At 42.8% G+C, this 24205-nt stretch overlaps 1 protein-coding gene across 1 annotated transcript; it reads right to left on the minus strand.

Annotated features, from left to right (window-relative positions):
* Window positions 1–338: 338 nt before the first annotated feature.
* LOC109753641 (uncharacterized) lies at window positions 339–18925 on the minus strand. The gene is made up of 6 exons (XM_073504665.1): window positions 18866–18925; window positions 18646–18782; window positions 16440–16550; window positions 16289–16355; window positions 497–633; window positions 339–408 (listed from the first exon to the last, which is right to left on the minus strand). The coding sequence occupies exons 1-6, from the start codon at window positions 18923–18925 to the stop codon at window positions 339–341; spliced, it is 582 nt and encodes a 193-aa protein (XP_073360766.1).
* Between the last annotated feature and the right edge of the window lie 5280 nt (window positions 18926–24205).

Here is a 24205-nt window from a genome sequence, read left to right on the forward strand (position 1 = left end):
AGAAATATATGACCGTCAAATTAATAAACCAAAATTTTATAGCCATTAAATATGATTGTAAGTTAACAAACATACAGTTATAAATCAAATTTGCAGTTTAACATTTTGGTTTGAGCCTGACCATGCATTGTCTAGTGATCAATCAACATAGCACCATATTAGAACATGTATACGCTAACCACATGTGGTTGGATGGTTAGGAGAATAATGGTATTCCCCAGCCCATCCCATGAGGGTTCAAGTCCTAGACTTGGCGCTGGTGCTCTCACTTTCCTTGGATGCGGCTGAGAACAACATACAGTTATAAATGGGTTGGACAAAGACATGTCTTAGCATCATCACCTGCAGCTGCACCCCTTGAGCTGATGCACCGGGTCGTCGACCTTGTTGAAGTCCATGGGCTGGTTCCTGGGTATCGCAAAGCAGAGCGGACGAAATCAGTACCCAAGTTGACATGACGAAAGCAGATGGAAAGAAGGGGGTCTTGGGGGCGGACATCAGGCCGGCGATGTCGTTGAGGATCCTGTTGGTGTTGGCGATGAAGAGGTTGATGACCTCAGTGACCAAGCCTGGGCCTGAGCTGCCATCGTCGTCCATCGACTGCAAGTACTGGAAATACTCATCCACCATACCCTAGATGGACCACTTCACGAGAAGCTAAAGGCATAGTCAGCCTGCAACCACACGGGTTTAGTTGGGGGTTGAGGGTGGAATGACCGTGGCGAACATGGATGTGACAAGGGTGTTCAACTGGGCCCTGAGCGCGAGAGCCACCATGGCGATCGATTGAGGGAAAGGAGCAGGTGCTGGAGGGATCCGAAGCTGTGGTGGCTGCGGCGGTGTTGTCGATGAAGAGTGGAGGAGGCTTGGGGACGGAGCCCCTTATATGCCCGGATGGATGAGGCTGTCCGTGCGAAGACGTGTGGCTGGGAGTCCCCCTCATTAACAGTCTACTAGTGGCTTGGCCGGGAGCCATTAAGGAGATAGACGTTGTCGACGTCGGATGCAGCTAGATGGGTGCTCGGTCAAGGCTCGTTGGATGGTTGCTCCGCTGGCCATTGACAGTGGGCATCTCTCTTAAAAGTAAAAAAACCTCGAGATGTATGAATACAAAAAAGAAGTTTAGTGGTGGCTTGCTGAGATTGTCTTATGGATTGATCGAGGGCATCCAGAAAGATGATGGAAACCAGCCGTTTAATCTTAGTTGGTTTAATAATCCGCCAGTTGCATTTAATAATCGATGCGACGCGCGCGTGTTTGAGGACAAGAGGACAGAGAAGAGACGGAACGTAATTGTATATCCAACTCATGTTCGCTTCGCTCTACAACAAGCGAGTTCAGTTCAGTAATGGAATGAATTTGTTCCAGCTAATAATAGAAGAAAAAACTCCACAATGCTCTTTCGCTAGAGCCAACGGCCTTCCATTCGATTGCTTCGCTTCGCCTCTCTCGCGTATACGAAGGAGTAGTTCGTTGGATTGTTTTCTCGCGCCTAAGTCAGCCCTGTGGAGACGTCCTGGCTCAGCCGGGAGCCATTAACAGCTAAAGGTTGACGATTCCGGATGCAGCCAGATGAGCCTCGGTTCAAGGCTCTGACCACTCGTTCGATGGGTCCTCCACTGGCCATTGACGGCCGGCATCTCTAAAAACCTGGAGATGTATGTTCACGAAGAACAAGTTTAGTGACGGCTGGCTTAGATTGTGCATGGAAAATCATCAATGATTAATTAATTATGAGTTTGTAGCGCATGCACATTAAGAAGATGGAGTTGCCATCACGTACTAGTTTATACACGAGTTCTTATAGGAATATTTATAAGTCCAATGGTGGGAGCAAGTAGACGTGACGTTACACGTGCGTTAAAAATACTAATACTTGTATTATGGAAATATAATTTGGTTAATTTGTTAAAAGTGTTCATCGCACATTTGAAAATTGTTCAATAAACAAAGTTTGCTCAACTCTTAGAAAATGTTTGCACCATTCAAAAAAACAGTAAGTGACATTTAATTTTTTTCCATGCATTTCAAGGAAATGTACGTGACTTTTTTCAGAAAATGTTCGACATTACATTAATTTTTGTGTAATCCAAAAAAAGTTTCGTACCATTAAAAACAGTACACGTTCCACTTAAAAATATCGTTCACATGTTAAAAAAAATGTCCAGAACGTATGTCTACAGAAAGTTCACATGTTAAAAAAATGAAGTATCTACAGAAAACTCATACGTTTAAAAAAATGAAGTAGCTAGAGAAAGTTCTTCCACGGGGACTTGTGTCCTAGTAGTATCCAGGCAAAGAAAATCGTGTGCCCTTTTGATTTGCCGCACATTAGATACAATGCATGCACCAACGATTGCATCATTTATCGGAACGAGCACGCGGAGAAAATTACTTGTCCAGTGTGCGATGCTTCTCGATACAAGAAGTACGGATAGAAAGCTCCTCAGAAAGTTATCTTCTACTGATCCTAAGGAAGAAAGCTCAAGCGCAGACTTGGATGTCAATTTGCGCCGTGACATGGCGACGGCACGACAGCAACCGACCTCCTTGGGTGGAAACCTGATGAGTATCTTGTCAATGATGTCCTTGAGCAGGTCCTCGAGCAAGGTCATGCCTCTCCTGCATGGCATTGTAGTGCGCCGTCGACTCCGTCGGTTAGGAAGACACACCAAGATTTACTCCAATAACAACTTGTATCAAGAAGAGAAGCAAGTAAATTGACAGAAAGCATAAGATTTGCATTGATCAGCAATGTCAAGTAAATTTACATGGGTCTTGATTATAGATTGAAAATTTGAAATGATGAATGTGTGTAGGACGTGAAGAGAGTGGATGCAACCAACTCAAGACTTGGTGTTCACTAGTGAAAACAGAACTGACGGGTAAACCGAATTATACACTGAACTGAAGCCAAATACACTAGTGAAGATAGAGTGACGGCTAAACTAAAGCCATATACAGTGCTAGTGTAACAAAAAATAGACTTGGAAAGCGAGACCCTCGGAAGGTCCTGCGATGGTAGCGAGCTATGTGCGCATCATGAGCATGTTCTATCGCTTGTAATTAACTAGCTTGAGCGCTAGCTGAAGGTGGAGAGAGTAAATCAAGAGAACGCACCCTAGGAGAGGGAGAGAGAGAGAGAGACAACGATGGCCAGTTCAGGCGGCGATAGTGCTCACCACCATTGGGGGAGAATGTGGTGGAGAAGGCGCTTGTCAGAGCAGCGGCTCGGTTGAGTGAGTGAGGCAACGCCAGGGCGGAGGGTCAAGGCATGTCGGGGCCGTGCTCTTCCGCGATTAGGCTAGGAGGAGAGCTAGAGCTGGAGGCTATACAACAAAGTTCTAGTGTGTGGAGGGAGGTAAGCAAGCTCAATCCGGTATGCGGGAGGCAGGGCAGGAGCAGTATCGTGAAGGTGGATGGGCATGTCGAGACGGAAGCTGAGCTCACCTGTAGGGAGCAAGTAGATATGACGTCACGCTTGTGTTTTTTAAATTTTGTTTATATTCTAGAAAAATACTAGATACTTGTATTATGAAAATATATTTTGGTCAATTTTTTAAAAGTGCTCATTGCACATTTAAAAATTGTTCAATAAACAAAGTTTGCTCTACTCTTAGAAGATGTTTGCACCATTCCAGGGTGGTGTGCTGCCCGTGGCCATCGACAATGGTTAGCGACGGCTGGCGCCAGCGGTGCTCACGCAAGAATGCGGGTATGGATGTCACACTTCGTCATGACATGGTGATGGCACGGCAGCGGCCAACGTCCTTGGTAGAAACCTGATGAGTATTTTTTCAACGATCTCCTCGGTCAGGGCCGCGCCACTCCTTGCTGGCATCATAGTGCTCCGTCGACTCCGCTCAGTTGGAAAGACACGACAAGATTTAGTCCAACAACGGCTTGAATCAAGAAGAGAGGCAAGTAAGGTGAAAGAAAGCGTAAGTTTTACATTAATGAGTATTTTTAATTATGCTATAAATACAATTATTCAAACAGGAATATTTTCAAACAATGAGAGAGTTCCAAGTCTTCATTTTATTGTGTGATCTCGGGCATAGTTTCATCTAGGACTTCCCCACCCTCAGATTTCAGTGTGATCTTGGCCACTAATCTCCGTCGATTGGTTGGTGTGTTGCTTTTCTCTCTTACTCTCTTGAGCCATCATGTCGTATATGAAATCTCTTCATGTCTTCACATTCCACTTCTAATTGTTGTAGTTGACCAGGCTAAAATGATGTCTCAGGTCTTGTGGAAGGTCCACACCGCACGATGAATACAAGTACAAAAATTGGGAGGATGAAACTAAACATTTCTTGGTCCTTATGTTGGGCGATTTCCAACACGAGATGGTAACTAATATCTATTGTTAGATTTTGTGCAAGTCTGTCATGTTTTGCTTCATATGCGTTTAGGAATTAGCTATTTTCCTAAGCACAAATGAAAAGTACGTTTACATGCATGGATCTTTATTATACATTGACAAGTGCAAGTGATGAAGGTGTGGACAGAGTGGATGCAACGAGATCTAGACTTGGTATCTATCTATCTATCTATCTATCTATCTATTATATACTTAAAACAAGAGTCAAACAAGCCATCATGTTCGTCCACATATGTTAAATTATATCAACCGTCAATATTAGATCTAAACGGCCAAGATTTAATGATGCAAACGTTACATACAAAAATAGTCTATATGTCTATATATGTCAGACATATAAAAATTATGTCACGTAGGACATATATTAGATGGAAAGGTGCAATCAGAGTCTCATAAGAGAAGGAGGCGTGTAGGCAGGCTGTCACGTGGTACATATATTATATTAGATATAAAAAGGTGCAATCACGGTCACATTCACATATAAGAGATACAGACGTGTAGGAGAGGGAGACCTATAGGTTTGGTGGATATTTAAGACAGACAACAAAGATATATATGTTATGTGTCTAAATATAAAAAGCTAACCTACGCACATGTGGGTGCCTATACGTACATGGAATCCAATCCGGCAACTAAGTCCACACGGATATACATATTGCATGCATGACATCATGCTGATGCCACTGAACAAATATTACCCGGCAGTCATGTCTGTTGCTTCTAATTTTCTTGAAGCCACTGTATATCATGCATCCAATAAATCGCTGTGGGCAACAGCCTAAGTGGAATAAGGAACACACGCTGAAAAAAAAAGGAGTCCGGAGGGACTTCGTGTATGTTTTCTTTTTCTTTTGAATACACACTGATGGGACCGGGCTTAAATAAATACATGCATCATAAGCACGTCCACCCCAATCACCCGATGCATGAAGCATATTTTCTTATCATATCAATCAGACTGAGATCAATGCACATAGAACTTAATATGTGCAGGATACAAACATACATATTGCAGAAATTAGGGCCTCTTTTAACTTGCATTACTAATATAATTAATAAGCGGAAAAGCAAAGAACTACAATTTGATATCAACTCAAATTCTATATGGTTATATTTGAAACGTAAAGGAAATTTAATTTCAAACGTATTCTAAATGGTTGAATTTGTAAAAAAAAGATGCAACGCATCCAATTGACAATTTATTTTCATGAATTTATTGTTGGATGTAAAGTTATATTTGAAACATAAAGTTAGATGTTAGCGAAAATTTCTGATCAAACTTCCATAGCAAGAATATATTATGTATTCCCAAAATGCTTAATCTTAGGAAACAGATGGAAATGTATCTTCGAAATGTAAAGTGAATTATTAGGAAATTTCGATAATCCAAAATTGTAACGAAAAAGGAGTTGGAAAGTCCGTACAAAAGAGAAGCATGCTGCTCGACACAAGCAAAAACATGATTGTTAAATATAGAAGATTAATACTAAAAAAGGCCCACACCATGCAAGCAAACCAAATTATAGCAGAATATAGAAGATATAAATCAAAAGTATTATAAAATTATGCAGCAAGAATAGATTACGTATGGACATGTTAAGATGCGTTTTATCCATGCATTACAGAGAAACCCATGTCAACTGTAATAAGGTTTTTACATACCCATAAAAAAGGTTTTTCACATGTGTAGAACAATGTGACTGATAACAAAACTATGAGAGAGAGAGAGAGAGACAGAGAGAGAAAGACACAGAGAGAGAGACGATCAAACTGCACTGGACACTAGAAGATAATAATGCATGAAAAAAATTTGTGGGATGTTGTTTCTCGGAAATAAAAAACACACGCGCTCAATATTTACATAGCAGCTAGCCACTGTCTTTTAATTTAGTTTCTGATGGAAAGATAGGCACAAAAGAATGATTGAAAACCACAAGTGAAAGCTAAAGTAGAACGAAACTTCATATTTATTTATTTATTATACAATGATGAGCTAAGATACTATCCACAACGTTTCCTTTGACATTAAAATATCGTAATCGTTACCTGGAAACCCATCCAAATAATGATTTTTTAACTAGAGCTCAATAAATGTTTCACAAGATATACATATTGCTAAAACTATTATTATATATTGGACGATATATCAATGGTGTTATATAATCAAATCAAATTAAAATTATTTGTCTTGCGCAAATATTTTGCTAAGATATAACAAAATATTCACATGGTATATTTAGGCTACAAGTTTTTTATAAAACAATAAAATGTTTATAGACCAATATAATAATACAATAAATTTGCGATAGCGCAAACTTAAAACATATAAATCTAGCCGCGCAAATGCGCGGGCTGCACTGCTAGTTCACTAGTGAAAACAGAAGCGACTGCTAAACCGAATTATACACTGAACCAAAGCCAAATACTCTAGTGGAAACAGAGTGCCGGCTAAACTAAAGCCACATACAATGCTAGCTTAACAGAAACTAGACTCGGAAGGCGAGACCCCACTAGTAGAAAATGGGCCATTAGCCCCGGTTCCAGAGGCCCTTTAGCCCCAGTTCTGAAACCGGGACTAAAGGGTCAGGACTAAAGCCCAAAACCTTTAGTTCCGGTTCACTTACGAACCGGGACAGAAGGGGCTCCTCGTGGCCTCTGCGGGGTGCCCAGGCAGGAGGACCTTTAGTCCCGGTTGGTGGTACCAACCGGGACCAAAAGGAATCCACGCGTCAACATCTGGGGGGGGGGGGGGTTGGAGGGTTAATTTAAGGGTTTCATATTATGTTAGCTAGCTAATAGAGAGAAGTGTCCTCTCTTTCTTCATGCTTGGTCGACGCTAGATACTATACATATAGAGAAAACTCGTCACGCTAGCTAGTAAGCAAATTAAGGAACCATTAATTACACAAGATCGTCATGAACATATACAAAGAGGAGTGACCTCTCTTTCTCCGAGATATTGGTCGAACAACTAGTTTTTGTATATCTATCCGACGCTGCTAGCTACATATATACAATATAAGATCTCTTACAATCCCAAACATCTCATGTCTATATCAATTTCCACATTGTATTCTCCGGCTTTATGTATGACGTGGTCAAGAAAGAATCCCGCCAATTCCTCTTGAATTGCTCGTATGCGATCATGTGGTAGGAGTTCATCCCGCATCTGCCAGATCTAATTTGAAGAAGGGGGTCAATAAATATATATGAATGTGTTGGGGAACGTAGTAATTTCAAAAATTTCCTACGCACACGCAAGATCATGGTGATGCATAGCAACGAGAGGGGAGAGTGTCGTCTACGTACCCTCGTAGACCATAAGCGGAAGCGTTATGACAACGTGGTTGATGTAGTCGTACGTCTTCACGATCTGACCGATCTAAGTACCGAACACACGGCACCTCTGAGTTCTGCACACGTTCAGCTCGATGACGTCCCACGAACTCCGATCCAGCAGAGCTTTGCGGGAGAGTTCCGTCAGCACGACGGCGTGATGACGGTGTTGATGATGCTACCGACGCAGGGCGTCGCCTAAGCACCGCTACGATATTACCGAGGTGGAATATGGTGGAGGGGGGCACCACACACGGCTAAGTGATCAATGATCAATTGTTGTGTCTCCAAGGGGTGCCCCCCTCCCCGTATATAAAGGAGTGGAGGAGGGGGAGGGCCGGTTCTCTCTATGGCGCGCCCTAGGGGAGTCCTACTCCCACCGGGAGTAGGATTCCCCCTTTCCTAGTAGAACTAGGAGCCCTTCCAAGTAGTAGGAGTAGGAGAGAAAGAAAGGGAAAAGAGAAGAGAAGGAAGGAGGGGGCGCCGCCCCTCCCCTAGTCCAATTCGGACTAAGCCTTCGGGGGGCGCGGAGCCTCCCCTCTCTCTTTCCCCTAAAGCCCAATAAGGCCCATATACTCCCCGGCGAATTCCCGTAACTCTCCGGTACTCCGAAAAATACCCGAATCACTCGGAACCTTTCCGATGTCCGAATATAGTCGTCCAATATATCGATTTTTACGTCTCGACCATTTCGAGACTCCTCGTCATGTCCCCGATCTCATCCGGGACTCCGAACTACCTTTGGTACATCAAAACACATAAACTCATAATACAAATCGTCACCGAACGTTAAGCGTGCGGACCCTACGGGTTCGAGAACTATGTAGACATGACCGAGACACGTCTCCGGTCAATGAACAATAGCGGAACCTGGATGCTCATATTGGCTCCTACATATTCTACGAAGATCTTTATCGGTCAAACCGCATAACAACATACGTTGTTCCCTTTGTCATCGGTATGTTACTTGCCCGAGATTCGATCGTCGGTATCTCAATACCTAGTTCAATCTTGTTACCGGCAAGTCTCTTTACTCATTCCGTAATGCATCATCCCGCAACTAACTCATTAGTCACATTGCTTGCAAGGCTTATAGTGATGTGCATTACCGAGAGGGCCCAGAGATACTCTCCGACAATCGGAGTGACAAATCCTAATCTCGATCTATGCCAACTCAACAAACACCATCGGAGACACCTGTAGAGCACCTTTATAATCACCCAGTTACGTTGTGACGTTTGGTAGCACACAAAGTGTTCCTCCGGTAATCGGGAGTTGCATAATCTCATAGTCATAGGAACATGTATAAGTCATGAAGAAAGCAATAGCAGTAAACTAAAACGATCAAGTGCTAAGCTAACGGAATGGGTCAAGTCAATCACATCATTCTCCTAATGATGTGATCCCGTTAATCAAATGACAACTCATGTCTATTGCTAGGAAACTTAACCATCTTTGATTCAACGAGCTAGTCAAGTAGAGGCATACTAGTGACACTCTGTTTGTCTATGTATTCACACATGTACTAAGTTTCCGGTTAATACAATTATAGCATGAATAATAAACATTTATCATGAAATAAGGAAATAAATAATAACTTTATTATTGCCTCTAGGGCATATATCCTTCAGTCTCCCACTTGCACTAGAGTCAATAATCTAGTTCACATCGCCATGTGATTAAACACCAATAGTTCACATCACCATGTGATTAACACCCATAGTTCACATCGTCATGTGACCAACACCCAAAGGGTTTACTAGAGTCAATAATCTAGTTCATATTGCCATGTGATTAACACCCAAAGAGTACTAAGGTGTGATCATGTTTTTCTTGTGAGAGAAGTTTAGTCAACGGGTCTGCCACATTCAGATCCGTATGTATTTTGCAAATTTCTATGTCAACAATGCTCTGCACGGAGCTACTCTAGCTAATTGTTCCCACTTTCAATATGTATCCAGATGGAGACTTAGAGTCATCTGGATCAGTGTCAAAACTTGCATCGACGTAACCCTTTACGACGAACCTTTTGTCACCTCCATAATCGAGAAACATAATCTTATTCCACTAAGGATAATTTTGACCGCTGTTCAGTGATCTACTCCTAGATGACTATTGTACTCCCTAAATTCAGTGTAGGGTATACAATAGATCTGGTACACAACATGGCATACTTTATAGAACCTATGGCTGAGGCATAGGGAATGACTTTCATTCTCTTTCTATCTTCTGCCGAGTCGGGATTTGAGTCTTACTCGATTTCACACCTTGTAATACAAGCAAGAACTCTTTCTTTGACTGTTCCATTTTGAACTATTTCAAAATCTTGTCAAGGTATGTACTAATTGAAAAAACTTATCAAGCGTCTTGATCTATCTCTATAGATCTTGATGCTCAATATGTAAGCAGCTTCACCGAGGGCTTTCTTGAAAAACTCCTTTCAAACACTCCTTTATGCTTTCCAGAAAATTCTACATTATTTCCGATCAACAATATGTCATTCACATATACTTATCAGAAATGCTGTAGTGCTCCCACTCACTTTCTTGTAAATACAAGCTTCACCACAAGTCTGTATAAAACTATATGCTTTGATCAACTCATCAAAGCGTATATTCCAACTCCGAGATGCTTGCACCAGTCCATAGATGGATCGTTGGAGCTTTACACACTTTGTTAGCACCTTTAGGATCGACAAAACCTTCTGGTTGCATCATATACAACTCTTTTTTAAGAAATCCATTAAGGAATGCAGTTTTGACATCCATTTGCCAGATTTCATCAAATATGGCAATTGCTAACATGATTCGGACAGACTTAAGCATCGCTACGAGTGAGAAAATCTCATCGTAGTCAACTCCTTGAACTTGTCGAAAACCTTTTGCAACAAGTCGAGCTTTGTAGATAGTAACACTACTATCAGCGTACGTATTCCTCTTGTAGATCCATTTATTCTCAATGGCTTGCCGATCATTGGGCAAGTCAACCAAAGTCCATACTTTGTTCCCTACATGGATCCCATTTCAGATTTCATGGCCTTAAACCATTTTGCGGAATCTGGGCTCATCATCGCTTCCTCATAGTTCGTAGGTTCGTCATGGTCAAGTAACATGACCTCCAGAACAGGATTACTGTACCACTCTGGTGCGGACTGTACTCTGGTTGACCTACGAGGTTCGGTAGTAACTTGATCTGAAGTTTCATGATCATCATCATTAATCTTCCTCACTAATTGGTGTAGGCATCACTGGAACTGATTTCTGTGATGAACTATTTTCCAATTCGGGAGAAGGTACAATTACCTCATCAAGTTCTACTTTCCTCCCACTCACTTCTTTCGAGAGAAACTCCTTCTCTAGAAAGGATTCATCCATAGCAACGAATATTTTTCCTTTGGATATGTGATTAGAAGGTGTACCCAACAGCCTCCTTTGGGTATCCTATGAAGACGCATTTCTCCAATTTGGGTTCGAGCTTATCAGGTTGAAACCTTTTCACATAAGCATTGCAACTCCAAACTTTAAGAAACGACAACTTTGGTTTCTTGCCAAACCACAATTCATGTAGTATCGTCTCAACGGATTTAGATGGTGCCCTATTTAACGTGAATGCAGCTGTCTCTAATGCATAACCCCAAAATGATAGTTGTAAATCGGTAAAAGACATCATAGATTGCACCATATCTAATAAAGTACGGTTACGATGTTCGGACACACCATTATGCTGTGGTGTTCCAGGTGGAGTCAGTTGCGAAACTATTCCGCATTGTTTCAAATGAAGACCAAACTCGTAACTCAAATATTCTCCTCCACGATCAGATCGTAGAAACTTTATTTTCTTGTTACGACGATTTTCCACTTCACTCTGAAATTATTTGAACTTTTCAAATGTTTCAGATTTATGTTTCATCAAGTAGATATACCAATATCTGCTCAGATCATGTGTGAAGGTCAGAAAATAACGATACCTGCCGCGGGCCTCAATACTCATCAGACTGCATACATCAGTATGTATTATTTCCAACAAGTCTGTTGCTCGCTCCATTGTTCCGGAGAACGGAGTCTTAGTCATCTTGCCCATGAGGCATGGTTCGCAAGCATCAACTGATTCATAATCAATTGATTCCAAAAGCCCATCAGCATGGATTTTCTTCATGCGCTTTACACCAATATGACCTAAATGGCAGTGCCACAAATAAGTTGCACTATCATTATTAACTTTGCATCTTTTGGCTTCAATATTATGAATATGTGTATCACTGCAATCGAGATCCAACAAACCATTTTCATTGGGTGTATGACCATAGAAGGTTTTATTCATGTAAATAAAACAACAATTATTCTCTAACTTAAATGAATAACCGTATTGCAATAAACATGATCAAATCATATTCATGCTCAACGCAAACACCAAATAACATTTATTTAGGTTCAACACTAATCCCGAAAGTATAGGGAGTGTGCGATGATGATCATCAATCTTGGAACTACTTCCAACACACATCGTCACTTCACCCTTAACTAGTTTCTGTTCATTCTGCAACTCTCGTTTCGAGTTACTACTTTTAGCAACTGAACCAGTATCAAATACCGAGGGGTTGCTATAAACACTACTAAAGTATACATCAATAACATGTATATCAAATATACCTTTGTTCACTTTGCCATCCTTCTTATCCGCCAATTACTTGGGGTAGTTCCGCTTCCAGTGACCAGTTCCTTTGCAGTAGAAGCACTTAGTCTCAGGCTTAGGTCCAGACTTGGGCTTCTTCACTTGAGCAGCAACTTGCTTGCCGTTCTTCTTGAAGTTCCCCTTCTTCCCTTTGCCCCTTTTCTTGAAACTAGTGGTCTTGTCAACCATCAACACTTGATGTTTTTCTAGATTTCTACCTTCGCCGATTTTAGCATCGCGAAGAGCTTGGGAATTGTTTTCGTCATCCCTTGCATATTATAGTTCATCACGAAGTTCTATTAACTTGATGATAGTGACTAGAGAACTTTGTCAATTACTATCTTATCTGAAAGATTAACTCCCACTTGATTCAAGCAATTGTAGTACCCAGAATATCTGTGCACATGCTCACTGGTTGAGCTATTCTCCTCCATCTTTTAGCTATAGAACTTGTTGGAGACTTCATATCTCTCAACTCGGGTATTTGCTTGAAATATTAACTTCAACTCCTGGAACATCTCATATGGTCCATGACGTTCAAAACGTCTTTGAAGTCCCAATTCTAAGCCGTTAAGCATGGTGCACTAAACTATCAAGTAGTCATCATATTGAGCTAGCCAAACATTCATAACGTCTGTATCTGCTCCTGGAATCGGTCTGTCACCTAGCGGTGCATCAAGGACATAATTCTTCTGTGCAGCAATGAGGATAAACCTCAGATCACGGACCCAGTCCGCATCATTGCTACTATTATCTTTCAATTTAGTTTTCTCTAGGAACATATATAAAACATAGGGAAGCAACAACGCGAGCTATTGATCTATAACATTATTTGCAAAAAATTATCAGGACTAAGTTCATGATAAATTAAAGTTCAATTAATCATATTACTTAAGAACTCCCACTTAGATAGACATCCCTCTAATCATCTAAGTGATCACGCGATCCAAATCAACTAAACCATGTCCGATCATCACGTGAGATGGAGTAGTTTTCAATGGTGAACATCACTATGTTGATCATATCTACTATATGATTCATGCTCGACCTTTTGGTCTCCAGTGTTCCGAGGCCATATCTGCATATGCTAGGCTCGTCAAGTTTAACCCGAGTATTCCTGCATGTGCAAAACTGGCTTACACCCGTTGTATGTGAACGTAGAGCTTATCACACCCGATCATCACGTGGTGTCTCGGCACGAAGAACTGTCGCAACGATGCATACTCAGGGAGAACACTTATACCTTGAAATTTTAGTAAGTGATCATCTTATAAAGCTACCGCCGAACTAAGAAAAATAAGATGTATAAAAGATAAACATCACATGCGATCAAAATATGTGACATGATATGGCCATCATCATCTTGTGTCTTTGATCTCCATCTCCAAAGCATCGTCATGATCTCCATCGTCACCGGCATGACACCATGATCTCCATCATCTTGATCTATATCAATGTGTCGTCACATGGTCGTCTCGCCAACTATTGCTCTTGCAACTATTGCTATCGCATAGCGATAAAGTAAAGCAATTATTTGGTGCTTGCATCTTATGCAATAAAGAGACAGCCATAAGGCTTCTGCCAGTTGCCGATAACTTCAAAAAAACATGATCATCTCATACAATAAATATAGCATCATGCCTTGACCATATCACATCACAACATGCCCTGCAAAAACAAGTTAGACGTCCTCTACTTTGTTGTTGCAAGTTTTACGTGGCTGCTACAGGCTTAGCAAGAACCGTTCTTACCTACGCATCAAAACCACACCAATTTTTCGTCAAGTATGTGCTGTTTTAACCTTCAACAAGGACCGGGCGTAGCCACACTCGATTCAACTAAAGTTGAAGAAACTGACACCCGCCAGCCACCTGTGTGCGAAGCACGTCGGTAGAACCAGTCTCGCGTAAGCGTACGCGTAATGTCGGTCCGGGCCGCTTAATCCAACAATACCGCCAAATCAAAGTATGACATGCTGGTAAGCAGTATGACTAGTATCGCCCATAACTCACTTGTGTTCTACTCGTACACATAACATCTACGCATAAGCCTGGCTCGGATGCCACTGTTGGGGAACGTAGTAATTTCAAAAAAAATCCTACGCACACGCAAGATCATGGTGATGCATAGCAACGAGAGGGGAGAGTGTCGTCTATGTACCCTCGTATGATGATGCTACCGACGCAGGGCTTCGCCTAAGCACCGCTACAATATTACCGAGGTGGAATATGGTGGAGGGGGGCACCGCACACGGCTAAGAGATCAATGATCAATTGTTGTGTCTCCAAGGGGTGCCCCCTCCCCGTATATAAAGGAGTGGAGGAGGGGGAGGGCCGGCTCTCTCTATGGTGCGCCCTAGGGGAGTCCTACTCCCACCGGGAGTAGGATTCCCCCTTTTCTAGTAGAACTAGGAGCCCTTCCAAGTAGTAGGAGTAGGAGAGAAGGAAAGGGAAAAGAGAAGAGAAGGAAGGAGGGGGCGCCGTCCCTCCCCCTAGTCCAATTCGGACTAAGCCTTGGGGGGCGCGCAGCCTCCCCTCTCTCTTTCCCCTAAAGCCCAATAAGGCCCATATACTCCCCGGCGAATTCCCGTAACTCTCCGGTACTCCGAAAAATACCCGAATCACTCGGAACCTTTCCGATGTCCGAATATAGTCGTCCAATATATCGATCTTTACGACTCGACCATTTCGAGACTCCTCGTCATGTCCCCGATCTCATCCGGGACTCCGAACTACCTTCGGTACTTCAAAACACATAAATTCATAGTACAAATCGTCACCGAACGTTAAGCGTGCGGACCCTACGGGTTCGAGAACTATGTAGACATGACCGAGACACGTCTCCGGTCAATAACCAATAGCGGAACCTGGATGCTCATATTGGCTCCTACATATTCTACGAAGATCTTTATCGGTCAAACCGCATAACAACATACGTTGTTTCCTTTGTCATCGGTATGTTACTTGCCCGAGATTCGATCGTCGGTATCTCAATACCTAGTTCAATCTCGTTACCGACAAGTCTCTTTACTCGTTCCGTAATGCATCATCCCGTAACTAACTCAAAAGTCACATTGCTTGCAAGGCTTATAGTGATGTGCATTACCGAGAGGGCCCAGAGATACTCTCCGACAATCGGAGTGACAAATCCTAATCTCGATCTATGCCAACTCAACAAACACCATCGGAGACACCTGTAGAGCACCTTTATAATCACCCAGTTACGTTGTGACGTTTGGTAGCACAGAAAGTGTTCCTCCGGTAATCGGGAGTTGCATAATCTCATAGTCATAGGAACATGTATAAGTCATGAAGAAAGCAATAGCAGTAAACTAAAACGATCAAGTGCTAAGCTAACTGAATGGGTCAAGTCAATCACATCATTCTCCTAATGATGTGATCCCGTTAATCAAATGACAACTCATGTCTATTGCTAGGAAGCTTAACCATCTTTGATTCAACGAGCTAGTCAAGTAGAGGCATACTAGTGACACTCTGTTTGTCTATGTATTCACACATGTACTAAGTTTCCGGTTAATACAATTCTAATGAATAATAAACATTTATCATGAAATAAGGAAATAAATAATAAGTTTATTATTGCCTCTAGGGCATATTTCCTTCAGAATGAAACTCAACACAAAAGATTGTAATAAAATAAAATTGTGAATATTATTTCTTACGCCCTTCATATTGTTTTTTAGAGTATCCCCGCTTAGAGGCCATCGCGTTGTAGACAAACTCGCAAACGTAGTATCCACAAAAATCATTCCCGGCTTCCTGCCACATGCACTTTACGAGAAATAGAGTTCAATCAAACTGATAATCAAACATGATAAATGGTATTGATGAAACTATAATCAATGGGAGATGCGCGAAACTAGCTAGTAGTACTTACTTTCGGGTGTGCAAATTGCAGCTCCCTCGGCAGTCCTGGAACAATTGCGGTGAAATCTTTCCAAACCCTGCCAGACAAAAAAAATAATTACTTGATATCAGGAAATGAACAAAGTTGCCGATATGGTGCGATAATGATCGATTGAACTTACTTCTGGAGCATTTCATTCATGTCCACATAGTCCTGGGGATCTTTTTGTCTGGAGAACAAGACAGTTACTACTCCCCACTCAACCTTAGTCTCTAGCAGAATAAAGTGGAAGCTGCGCACGCATGCATAACTCATCAGTTACACTACTATAACCTCGAGTAAGGGAAACCGAATATGCACAAGATAGTAACACTCACTTGAAGTTGTAAGGAAAGAGTATTTTCTCTTTGTTTGATTTTTAAGCAACGACTGTAGCAAGTTGTCCTCGGTATCTGTGACTCTGTGTTTAACCGTCCATTCATGTATGATATTTGGGTTAATCAACCCAATGTCATAGATTTGTGCTTTTCTCCATTCGACGATCTTCAATCTGCATAATATAGTGAGGATATTAATATATACATGCAATGAAAGAGCTGAGCTATATATAGAGATTTAACTAAAGTAGTACTTACAGACAGTAGCAAGTCAGGAGTGTTTTGTCGAGTGCCTTTTGAGTCTATAACTAGAATAACTCGTCAAATTCAACAGACAACAGATCAGTTCCAACAAGGTCATGCTCCTCTTTAATTCTCAACGTCAAAGTATCCTTACCAGACTCGCTGCAGGTTTTCATGTACCATTGATGGAATCTTCGCATCATCGTTGTTAGAGGAGGATGATCAGGTTTGACGAGAGGCTGCCCGTACAGGTATCTGAATTCGTCCACCTCCATTGTTTCAAACTCTCCATCATCGCTCAGGTAATCAGCGGGATTGGCACCGGACACCATCCCCGGATGATTAGCGACTATATTGCTAGATACCTTGAGCGGGGGGCACGATTGGTTCGCCAGTTCGCCGAGCTGGGGAATTTTTTCCCAGTTCTTCATTCTGCTAACCTTGCATCACTGCAAGTACTTCCCGACCGCTCCGCTTCTTTATATGTCCTTTCAATAATGCGCTCATAGTTGGATTGCGACGGAGGCAGTGGTGGTCGCTTCAGGGCATCGATAGTGCGCTTCAGTTTCACTGGATCTATCGTCTCCTTTTGAGGTGGAGGTTTCTTTGCAAAAAAGTCACTCACTTCGGCAGCACAGATTTTGTCGTTTTCCTTGTCGGTCCTCTCATATGGTAAATTTTCCAGAGGCTTGAGAGATGGACTGTATCTGAATTGCCTTCCGCCTCTTCTTGTACTGCTAGCCGCCGAAGCGGCGACGTCTCTCTTCTGTCATTGCTGAAGAGGCGGAGAAGGAGGCGGAGTGCTCCGACGCGCCGGAGGAGTCGGAACGGCGGCGGCTCTCTTGCACCGTTGCTGACGAGGCGGAGGAGGCGAAGTGCTCAGACATGCCGGAGGAGGCGGAGTGCCCTCACGCGCTGGAGGAGGCGGAGTGCCCTGATCACTCGCCGGAGGAGGAGGAGGAGTAGGAGGTGGAGTGCCCTAATTCGCCGGAGGAGGAGGAGGAGGAGGAGGAGGAGGAGGCGTCCAGTTTGGAAGCTTGATCTACTCCTTCCTCCATAGACATGTACTCCTCAAAGCATAGGGAAGCTGATTCTCCCTTTCACCTGTAGGGTGGTCAAGTTCCAGCTCCTCAAATCCCTCCATTATTTCATCCACCATCACAACAACATAGCCATATGGAATCGGACAACAGTGAAATGTTCCGTCAGCGTGAGGAGGTGCAACAGAGCTGACAACTGCCTTCAAAGTGAGGTTCTTGCATTTCGTCATTAGCTCGCAATGTTGAGCCTCTGTGATAGTATCCACGGGGTAGCGACGAGCCGTGAATTCAGGCTGAACTAGCTCCGTGGAAGCCACGCTGCTTCTCCGCCCAGTTAAAAGAGCTACGAACAAAAGGCATGTCAAGGGAAAAGCAAAACAGAAGTAACGACCATTTAGATATAGGCCGTGCAGAATGGAGGCTTTAGAGTCTACGCGCGACCTCATATGCACCCTCGTGAACGGAAAAGTAGAAAACAATAGTGGAAGAAATAAAAAACTGATTTTTTAAACAAGCATTGATGAATTCTTAACATGCGAGCAATTTTTTATTAAAAAACAACACATTACTGAACTCATGCCCCCCTTGAGCTGATGCACCAGATCGTCCACCTTGTTGAAGTCTACCACGGGCTGGTTCCTGGGTATCGCAAAGCAGAGCCGACGAAATCAGTACCCAAGATGAGATGACGAAAGCGGATGGAAAGAAGGGGGTCCTAGGGGCGGACAGCAGGCCGGCGATGTCGTTGAGGATCCTGTTGGCATTGGTGATGAAGAGATTGATGACCTTGGCGACGAAGCCTGGTGCTGAGCTACCATCCTCGTCAATCGACTGCAAGTACTGGAAATACTCGTCCACCATACCCTAGATGGATCACTTCACGAGAAGCTAAAGGCATAGTCGGCCAGCAACCACACGGGTCTAGTAGGGGGTGAGAGTGGACTGACCATGGCGAACATGGATGTGACAAGGGTGTTCAGCTGGGCCCTGAGTGCGACAGCTGCCATGGCGATCGATGGGGGTTGAGGAGAAGGTGCTGAAGTGATCTGAAGTTGTGGTGGCTGCGGCGGAGTTGTCAAGGAAGAGTGGAGGAAGCTTGCGGACAGAGCCCCTTACATGCCCGGACGCACGATGCTATCCGCGCGAAGACATGTGGCCGGGAGTGCCCCCTTTAACTGTATACTAGTGGCTCGGCCGGGAGCCATTAAGGAGCTAGACGTTGTCGACACCGGATGCAGCGAGATGGGCACCCGGTCAAGGCTCGTTGGATGGGTCCTCCCCTGGCCATTGATGGTCGGCATCTCTCTAAAAAGAAACAACCTGGAGATCTGGAAATACGAACAAGAAGTATAGTGGTGGCTGACTGAGATTGTCTTAAGGATTGATCGAGGGCATCCAGAAGAATGACGAAAATGATACTGTGTTTGTGTTGCTCGTCTCGTCTCGACGCGACGCGCTCGTGTTTGAGGACAACATGACAAAGAAGAGACGGAACGTAATTGTATATCCAACTCATGTTCACTTCGCTCTACAACAAGCGAGTTCAGTTCAGTAATGGAATGAATTGTTCTAGCTAAAAACAGAAGATAAAACTCCACAATGCTCGCTCTCGAGCCAGCGACCTTCCATTCGATTGCTTCCGTATACGAATGAGTAGTTCGTTGCATTGTTTTCTCGCGCCTAAGTCAGCCCATGCGGAGACGTGCTGGCTCAGCCGGGAGCCATTAAGACTACCCATAGTGGGAATAACATAGGTAGTAACATCACACATATCTAAATAAAATAGATGATGTGGCAAGTAATAAATGAAGAAAAAGAGAAAAGTGGTAACATAGCTACTAGTAGTATGCGTAATATCACCCATATCAAGGCAAGATGAGTCTATAAACTAATAAATGAAGTGTTGCATGTTACCACACATATGTTACTTCCCACTGTAGAGGTAGTAACATAGACTAGTAATATATGCATGTTACTAATCTATGTTACTACCCATTGTGGCTAGTCTAACAGCTAAAGGTTGACGCCGCGGAATGTAGCCAGATGAGATTGCCGTATGGAAAATCATGAACAATTAATTAATTATGAGTTTGTATCACATGCACATTAAGAAGATGCGATTGTCATCACGTGCTAGTTTATACACGAGTTCTTCTAGGAATATATATAAGTCCAAGGGTGGGGCAAGTAGACGTGACGTCACTCATGTGCTAAGAATACTCAATACTTGTATAATGAAAGTATAATTTGGTTAATTTGTTAAAAGTGTTCATCGCACATTTAAAAACTTGTTCAATAAACAAAGTTTTCTCAACTCTTAGAAAAGGTTTGCACCACCGAAGAAAACTGTAAGTGACATTAAATTTTTTTCACGCATTTCAAGAAAATGCACGTGACATTTTCAGAAAATGTTCAACATTATAACTCTTTTTATGTAATCCAAAACAAAATGTTTCGTACCACACAAAAAGAATGCACGTTACACTTAAAAACATGTTCACATGTTTTAAAAAAATGTTCAGAACTTGTGTCTACAGAAAGTTCACATGTTTAGAAAAAAGAAGTATCTACAGAAAGTTCACATGTTTTTTCTAAAAATGAAGTATCTACAGAAAGTTCACATATTTTAAAAAATGTTCACATGTTTAAAAAAAATTAAGTATCTACACAAAGTTCATACGCTGCAAACGTATGTCCTATTAGTATTGTGGAGGCCAAGAAAATCGTGTGCCCTCTTGATTTGCCGGCCATTCGGTACTACGCACACATCAACGATTGCATCTTTTATCAGAAACGAGCACGTGGAGAAAACTAGGTGTTCAGTGTGCAATGCTTCTCTATACAAGAAGTACGGAAAGAAAACTTCTCAGAAAGTTATATGGTACTATTCCTAAGGAAGAAAGCTCATGCGTCGGCTTGGATGTCACTTTGCACCATGACATGGTGACGGCACGACAGCGGCCAACCTCCTTGGGCGGCAACCTGATGAGTGTATCTTGTCAATGATCTCCTTGACCAGGTCCTCGAGCTCTCCTGCCCGGCATCGTAGTGTTCCATCGACTCCGTCGGTTAGAAAGAAACGGCAATATTTACTCCAATAACTACTTGAATCAAGAAGAGAAGCAAGTAAAGTGATAGAAAGCTTAAGTTTTGCATTGATCAATAATGGCAAATTTTACATGGGTCTTGATTATACATTGAAAAGTTCAAATGATGGATGTGTGTAGGACGTGGAGAGAGTGGACGCAACCAACTAAAGACTTGGTGTTCACTAGTGAACAGAAGTGACGGCTAAACCGAATTATACACGGAACTGAAGGCAAATACACTAGTGAAGATAAAGTGACGACTAAACTAAAGCCACACACAGTGCTAGCTTAAGAGAAAATAGACTTGGAAAGTGAGACCCTCAGAGAGTCCTGCGACGACAACGAGCTATGTGCGCATCATGAGCATGTTCTGTCGCTTGTAATTAACTAGCTTGAGCGCTTGCTGAAGATGGGGAGAGTAAATCAAGAGAACACACCCGAGGAGAGAGGGAGACAACAACGGCCAGTTCGGGCGGGGATTGCTCACCTCAATTGGGGGAGAAGGTGGTGGAGAAGGCGCTCGTCAAAGGAGCGGGCTCAGTTGAGTGAGTGAGGCAACGCCAGGGCGAAGGGTCAAACCGTGTCGGGCCGTGCTCGTCCGCGACTAGGCTAGGAGGAGAGCTGGAGCTGGAGGCCATAGCACGAACTTCCAGTGTGTGGAGGCAGGCAAGCAAGCACAATCCGGTATGCGGGAGGCAGGGCAGGAGCCGCGTCGGCAGGATGGATGGGCATGTCGAGACGGAAGCTAAGCTCACCTATAGGGAGCAAGTAGACGTGATGTCACACATGTGTTTTTTCCTTTTTATTTTGTATAAATTTTAGAAAAATACTAAATACTTGTATTACGAAAATATAATTTGGTTAATTTTTTAAAAGTGTTCGTTGCACATTTAAAAATTATTCAAAAAACGAAGTTTGCTCTACTCTTAGAAGATGTTTGCACCATCCAAGGGTGGTGGGCCGCCTGTGGCCATCCACAATGGTTAGCGACGGCTGGCGCCAGCGGTGCTCACGCAAGAGTGCGGGTGTCGATGTCACACTTAGTCATGACATGGTGATGGCACAGTAGTGGCCAACGTCCTTCAGCGGAAACATGATGGGTATGTTTTCAATGACCCCCTCAGGTAGGGCCGTGACATTCCTTGCTGGCATCATAGTGCTCCGTCCACTCCGGTCAGTTGGAAAGACATGACAAGATTTAGTCCAACATTGGCTTGAATCAAGAAGAGAGGCAAGTAAGGTGGTAGAAAGCATAAGTTTTACATTAATTAGTATTCTTCACGATGTTATAAATACAATTATTCAAACAGGAATATTTTCAAACAGCGAGAGAGTTCCAAGTCTTCATTTTTAGTGTGATCTCAGCCATAGTTTTTTCTTGGACTTCCCCACCCTTAGATTTGAGTGTGATCTTGGCCACTAATCCTCCGTCGATCGGTTGGTGTGCTGCTTTGCTCTCTCCCTCTCTTGTTCATGAAAAAACAAAACATGGAGAATCAATTTTGTTTTTCCTATGGAAGCATATTGACATGTTTTTTCTTCATGGAAATTTGCACGCATGTTGAAAATTCGTCAATGTTTATTCGTAAAAAAAAATCAGATTTTTTACATTTTGTTAACAATTTTTTTTAGATTTTACTATTCACGAGGATGCGTATGAACTCGTGAGCGGAAACTTAATGCCCCCTGTCTTTTTTGCATCTCATGGCCTAGAATTGGAACGATACTCTCTTGAGGTTGTGGTGGGTAAGAAGCATGCAATACTGACTCATTCCATTGTTCAAAACCCGTAGGGTAGCACGTGCTTTTTGTTGAAAAAGACTGCTAGTTTAGCATAGCCATGTTGTTCAACAGCTGCACCGTGGACTATAACAATATTATCCTTTTCTTTTTGGTGGAAGTTGAATAAAGTTATCTTTGATGCCTCCACTGTTGACAGGTCAATCCAGTACTTGAAGGCCCATTCTATAGCCTCGTAATCCTGCATCACCCAGAGATTGATAGAAGTTGGCCTGGGAGTGAAGCCACCCAATAAAGCAAGTGTACCCTCCTTGTCGAACAATTTCCCGTCATGGCACGACTGGGGTGAACCACGCATCCGTTGGAAAGACTCTAATTCTATATCAAGCACAATAATGTCTCCACCTCCTCCCATAATGTCACTGGCAGCATAAATACGCTAGTGTAGTCTCCATGGTGGTGGTCTGGTGGTAAACAGGAGAACATGCGTGCAGATAACCGGGTAACAGGTGTACAACTAGTTACCCCGAGACAAGAAAAGGAAGCCATCAGAGGAGCCTTTCCGACAATCTTGAGAATCATGTTTAGAGCCCGGGAGAAAAGGTCAGAGCTGTTGATGGGCTACAACGTCAGGAACGATGATGAGGGTGGTGGTCCGCATGTGGCCACCGACAATGCTGAACGAGGGATGGCGGCCGTGGTGCTCATGCAAGAATGCGGGTGTGGATGTCACAATCCATCATGACATGGTGATGGCACGACAGTGGACAACGTCCTTCAGTGCCAACTTATGAGTATTTTTTTCAATTGTCTTCTCGTGCAGGACCTCGGGCTGGGTCACGCCTCTCTTTCCCGGCATCGTAATGCTCTGTCGACTCCGGTCGGCTAGAAAGAGAAGACAAGATTTAGTCCAACAACATCTTGAATCTAGAAGAGTGGAAAATAAGGTGACAGGAAGCTTAAGTTTTACATTGATCATTATTCTTAATTTGTTTATAAATACAATTATTCAGACGGTTATATTTTCAAACAACGAGAGAATTCCATGTCTTATTTTTGAGTGTCATCTCGGCCATAGTTTTATCTTGGACTTCCTCACCCTCCATTTCAGTGCGATCTTTGCCAGTAATCCTCCGTCGATTGGTTGTTGTGCGGCTTTGCTCTGTCCCTCTCTTGATCCATCAGGTCGTATATGAAGTCTCTTTATTTCTTCAAATTCCACTATTTATTACTGCATGTGGCCAGGCTAAGATGATGTCTCGGTCTTGTGGAAGATGCACACTGCGGGGTGAATACAACTAGAAAATTCAGAGGATGAAAGTAAACATTTCTTGGTGCTTATGATGGGTGATTTCCAACATGAGATGGTAACTAATTCCTATTGTTAGATTTAGTGCCAATCCGTCATGTTTTGTTTCTTATGCATTTAGGCATTAGCTACTTTCTTAAGCATTAATG

Source organism: Aegilops tauschii, chromosome 7 (assembly GCF_002575655.3).
Source record: "Aegilops tauschii subsp. strangulata cultivar AL8/78 chromosome 7, Aet v6.0, whole genome shotgun sequence".
NCBI lineage: Eukaryota > Viridiplantae > Streptophyta > Magnoliopsida > Poales > Poaceae > Aegilops > Aegilops tauschii.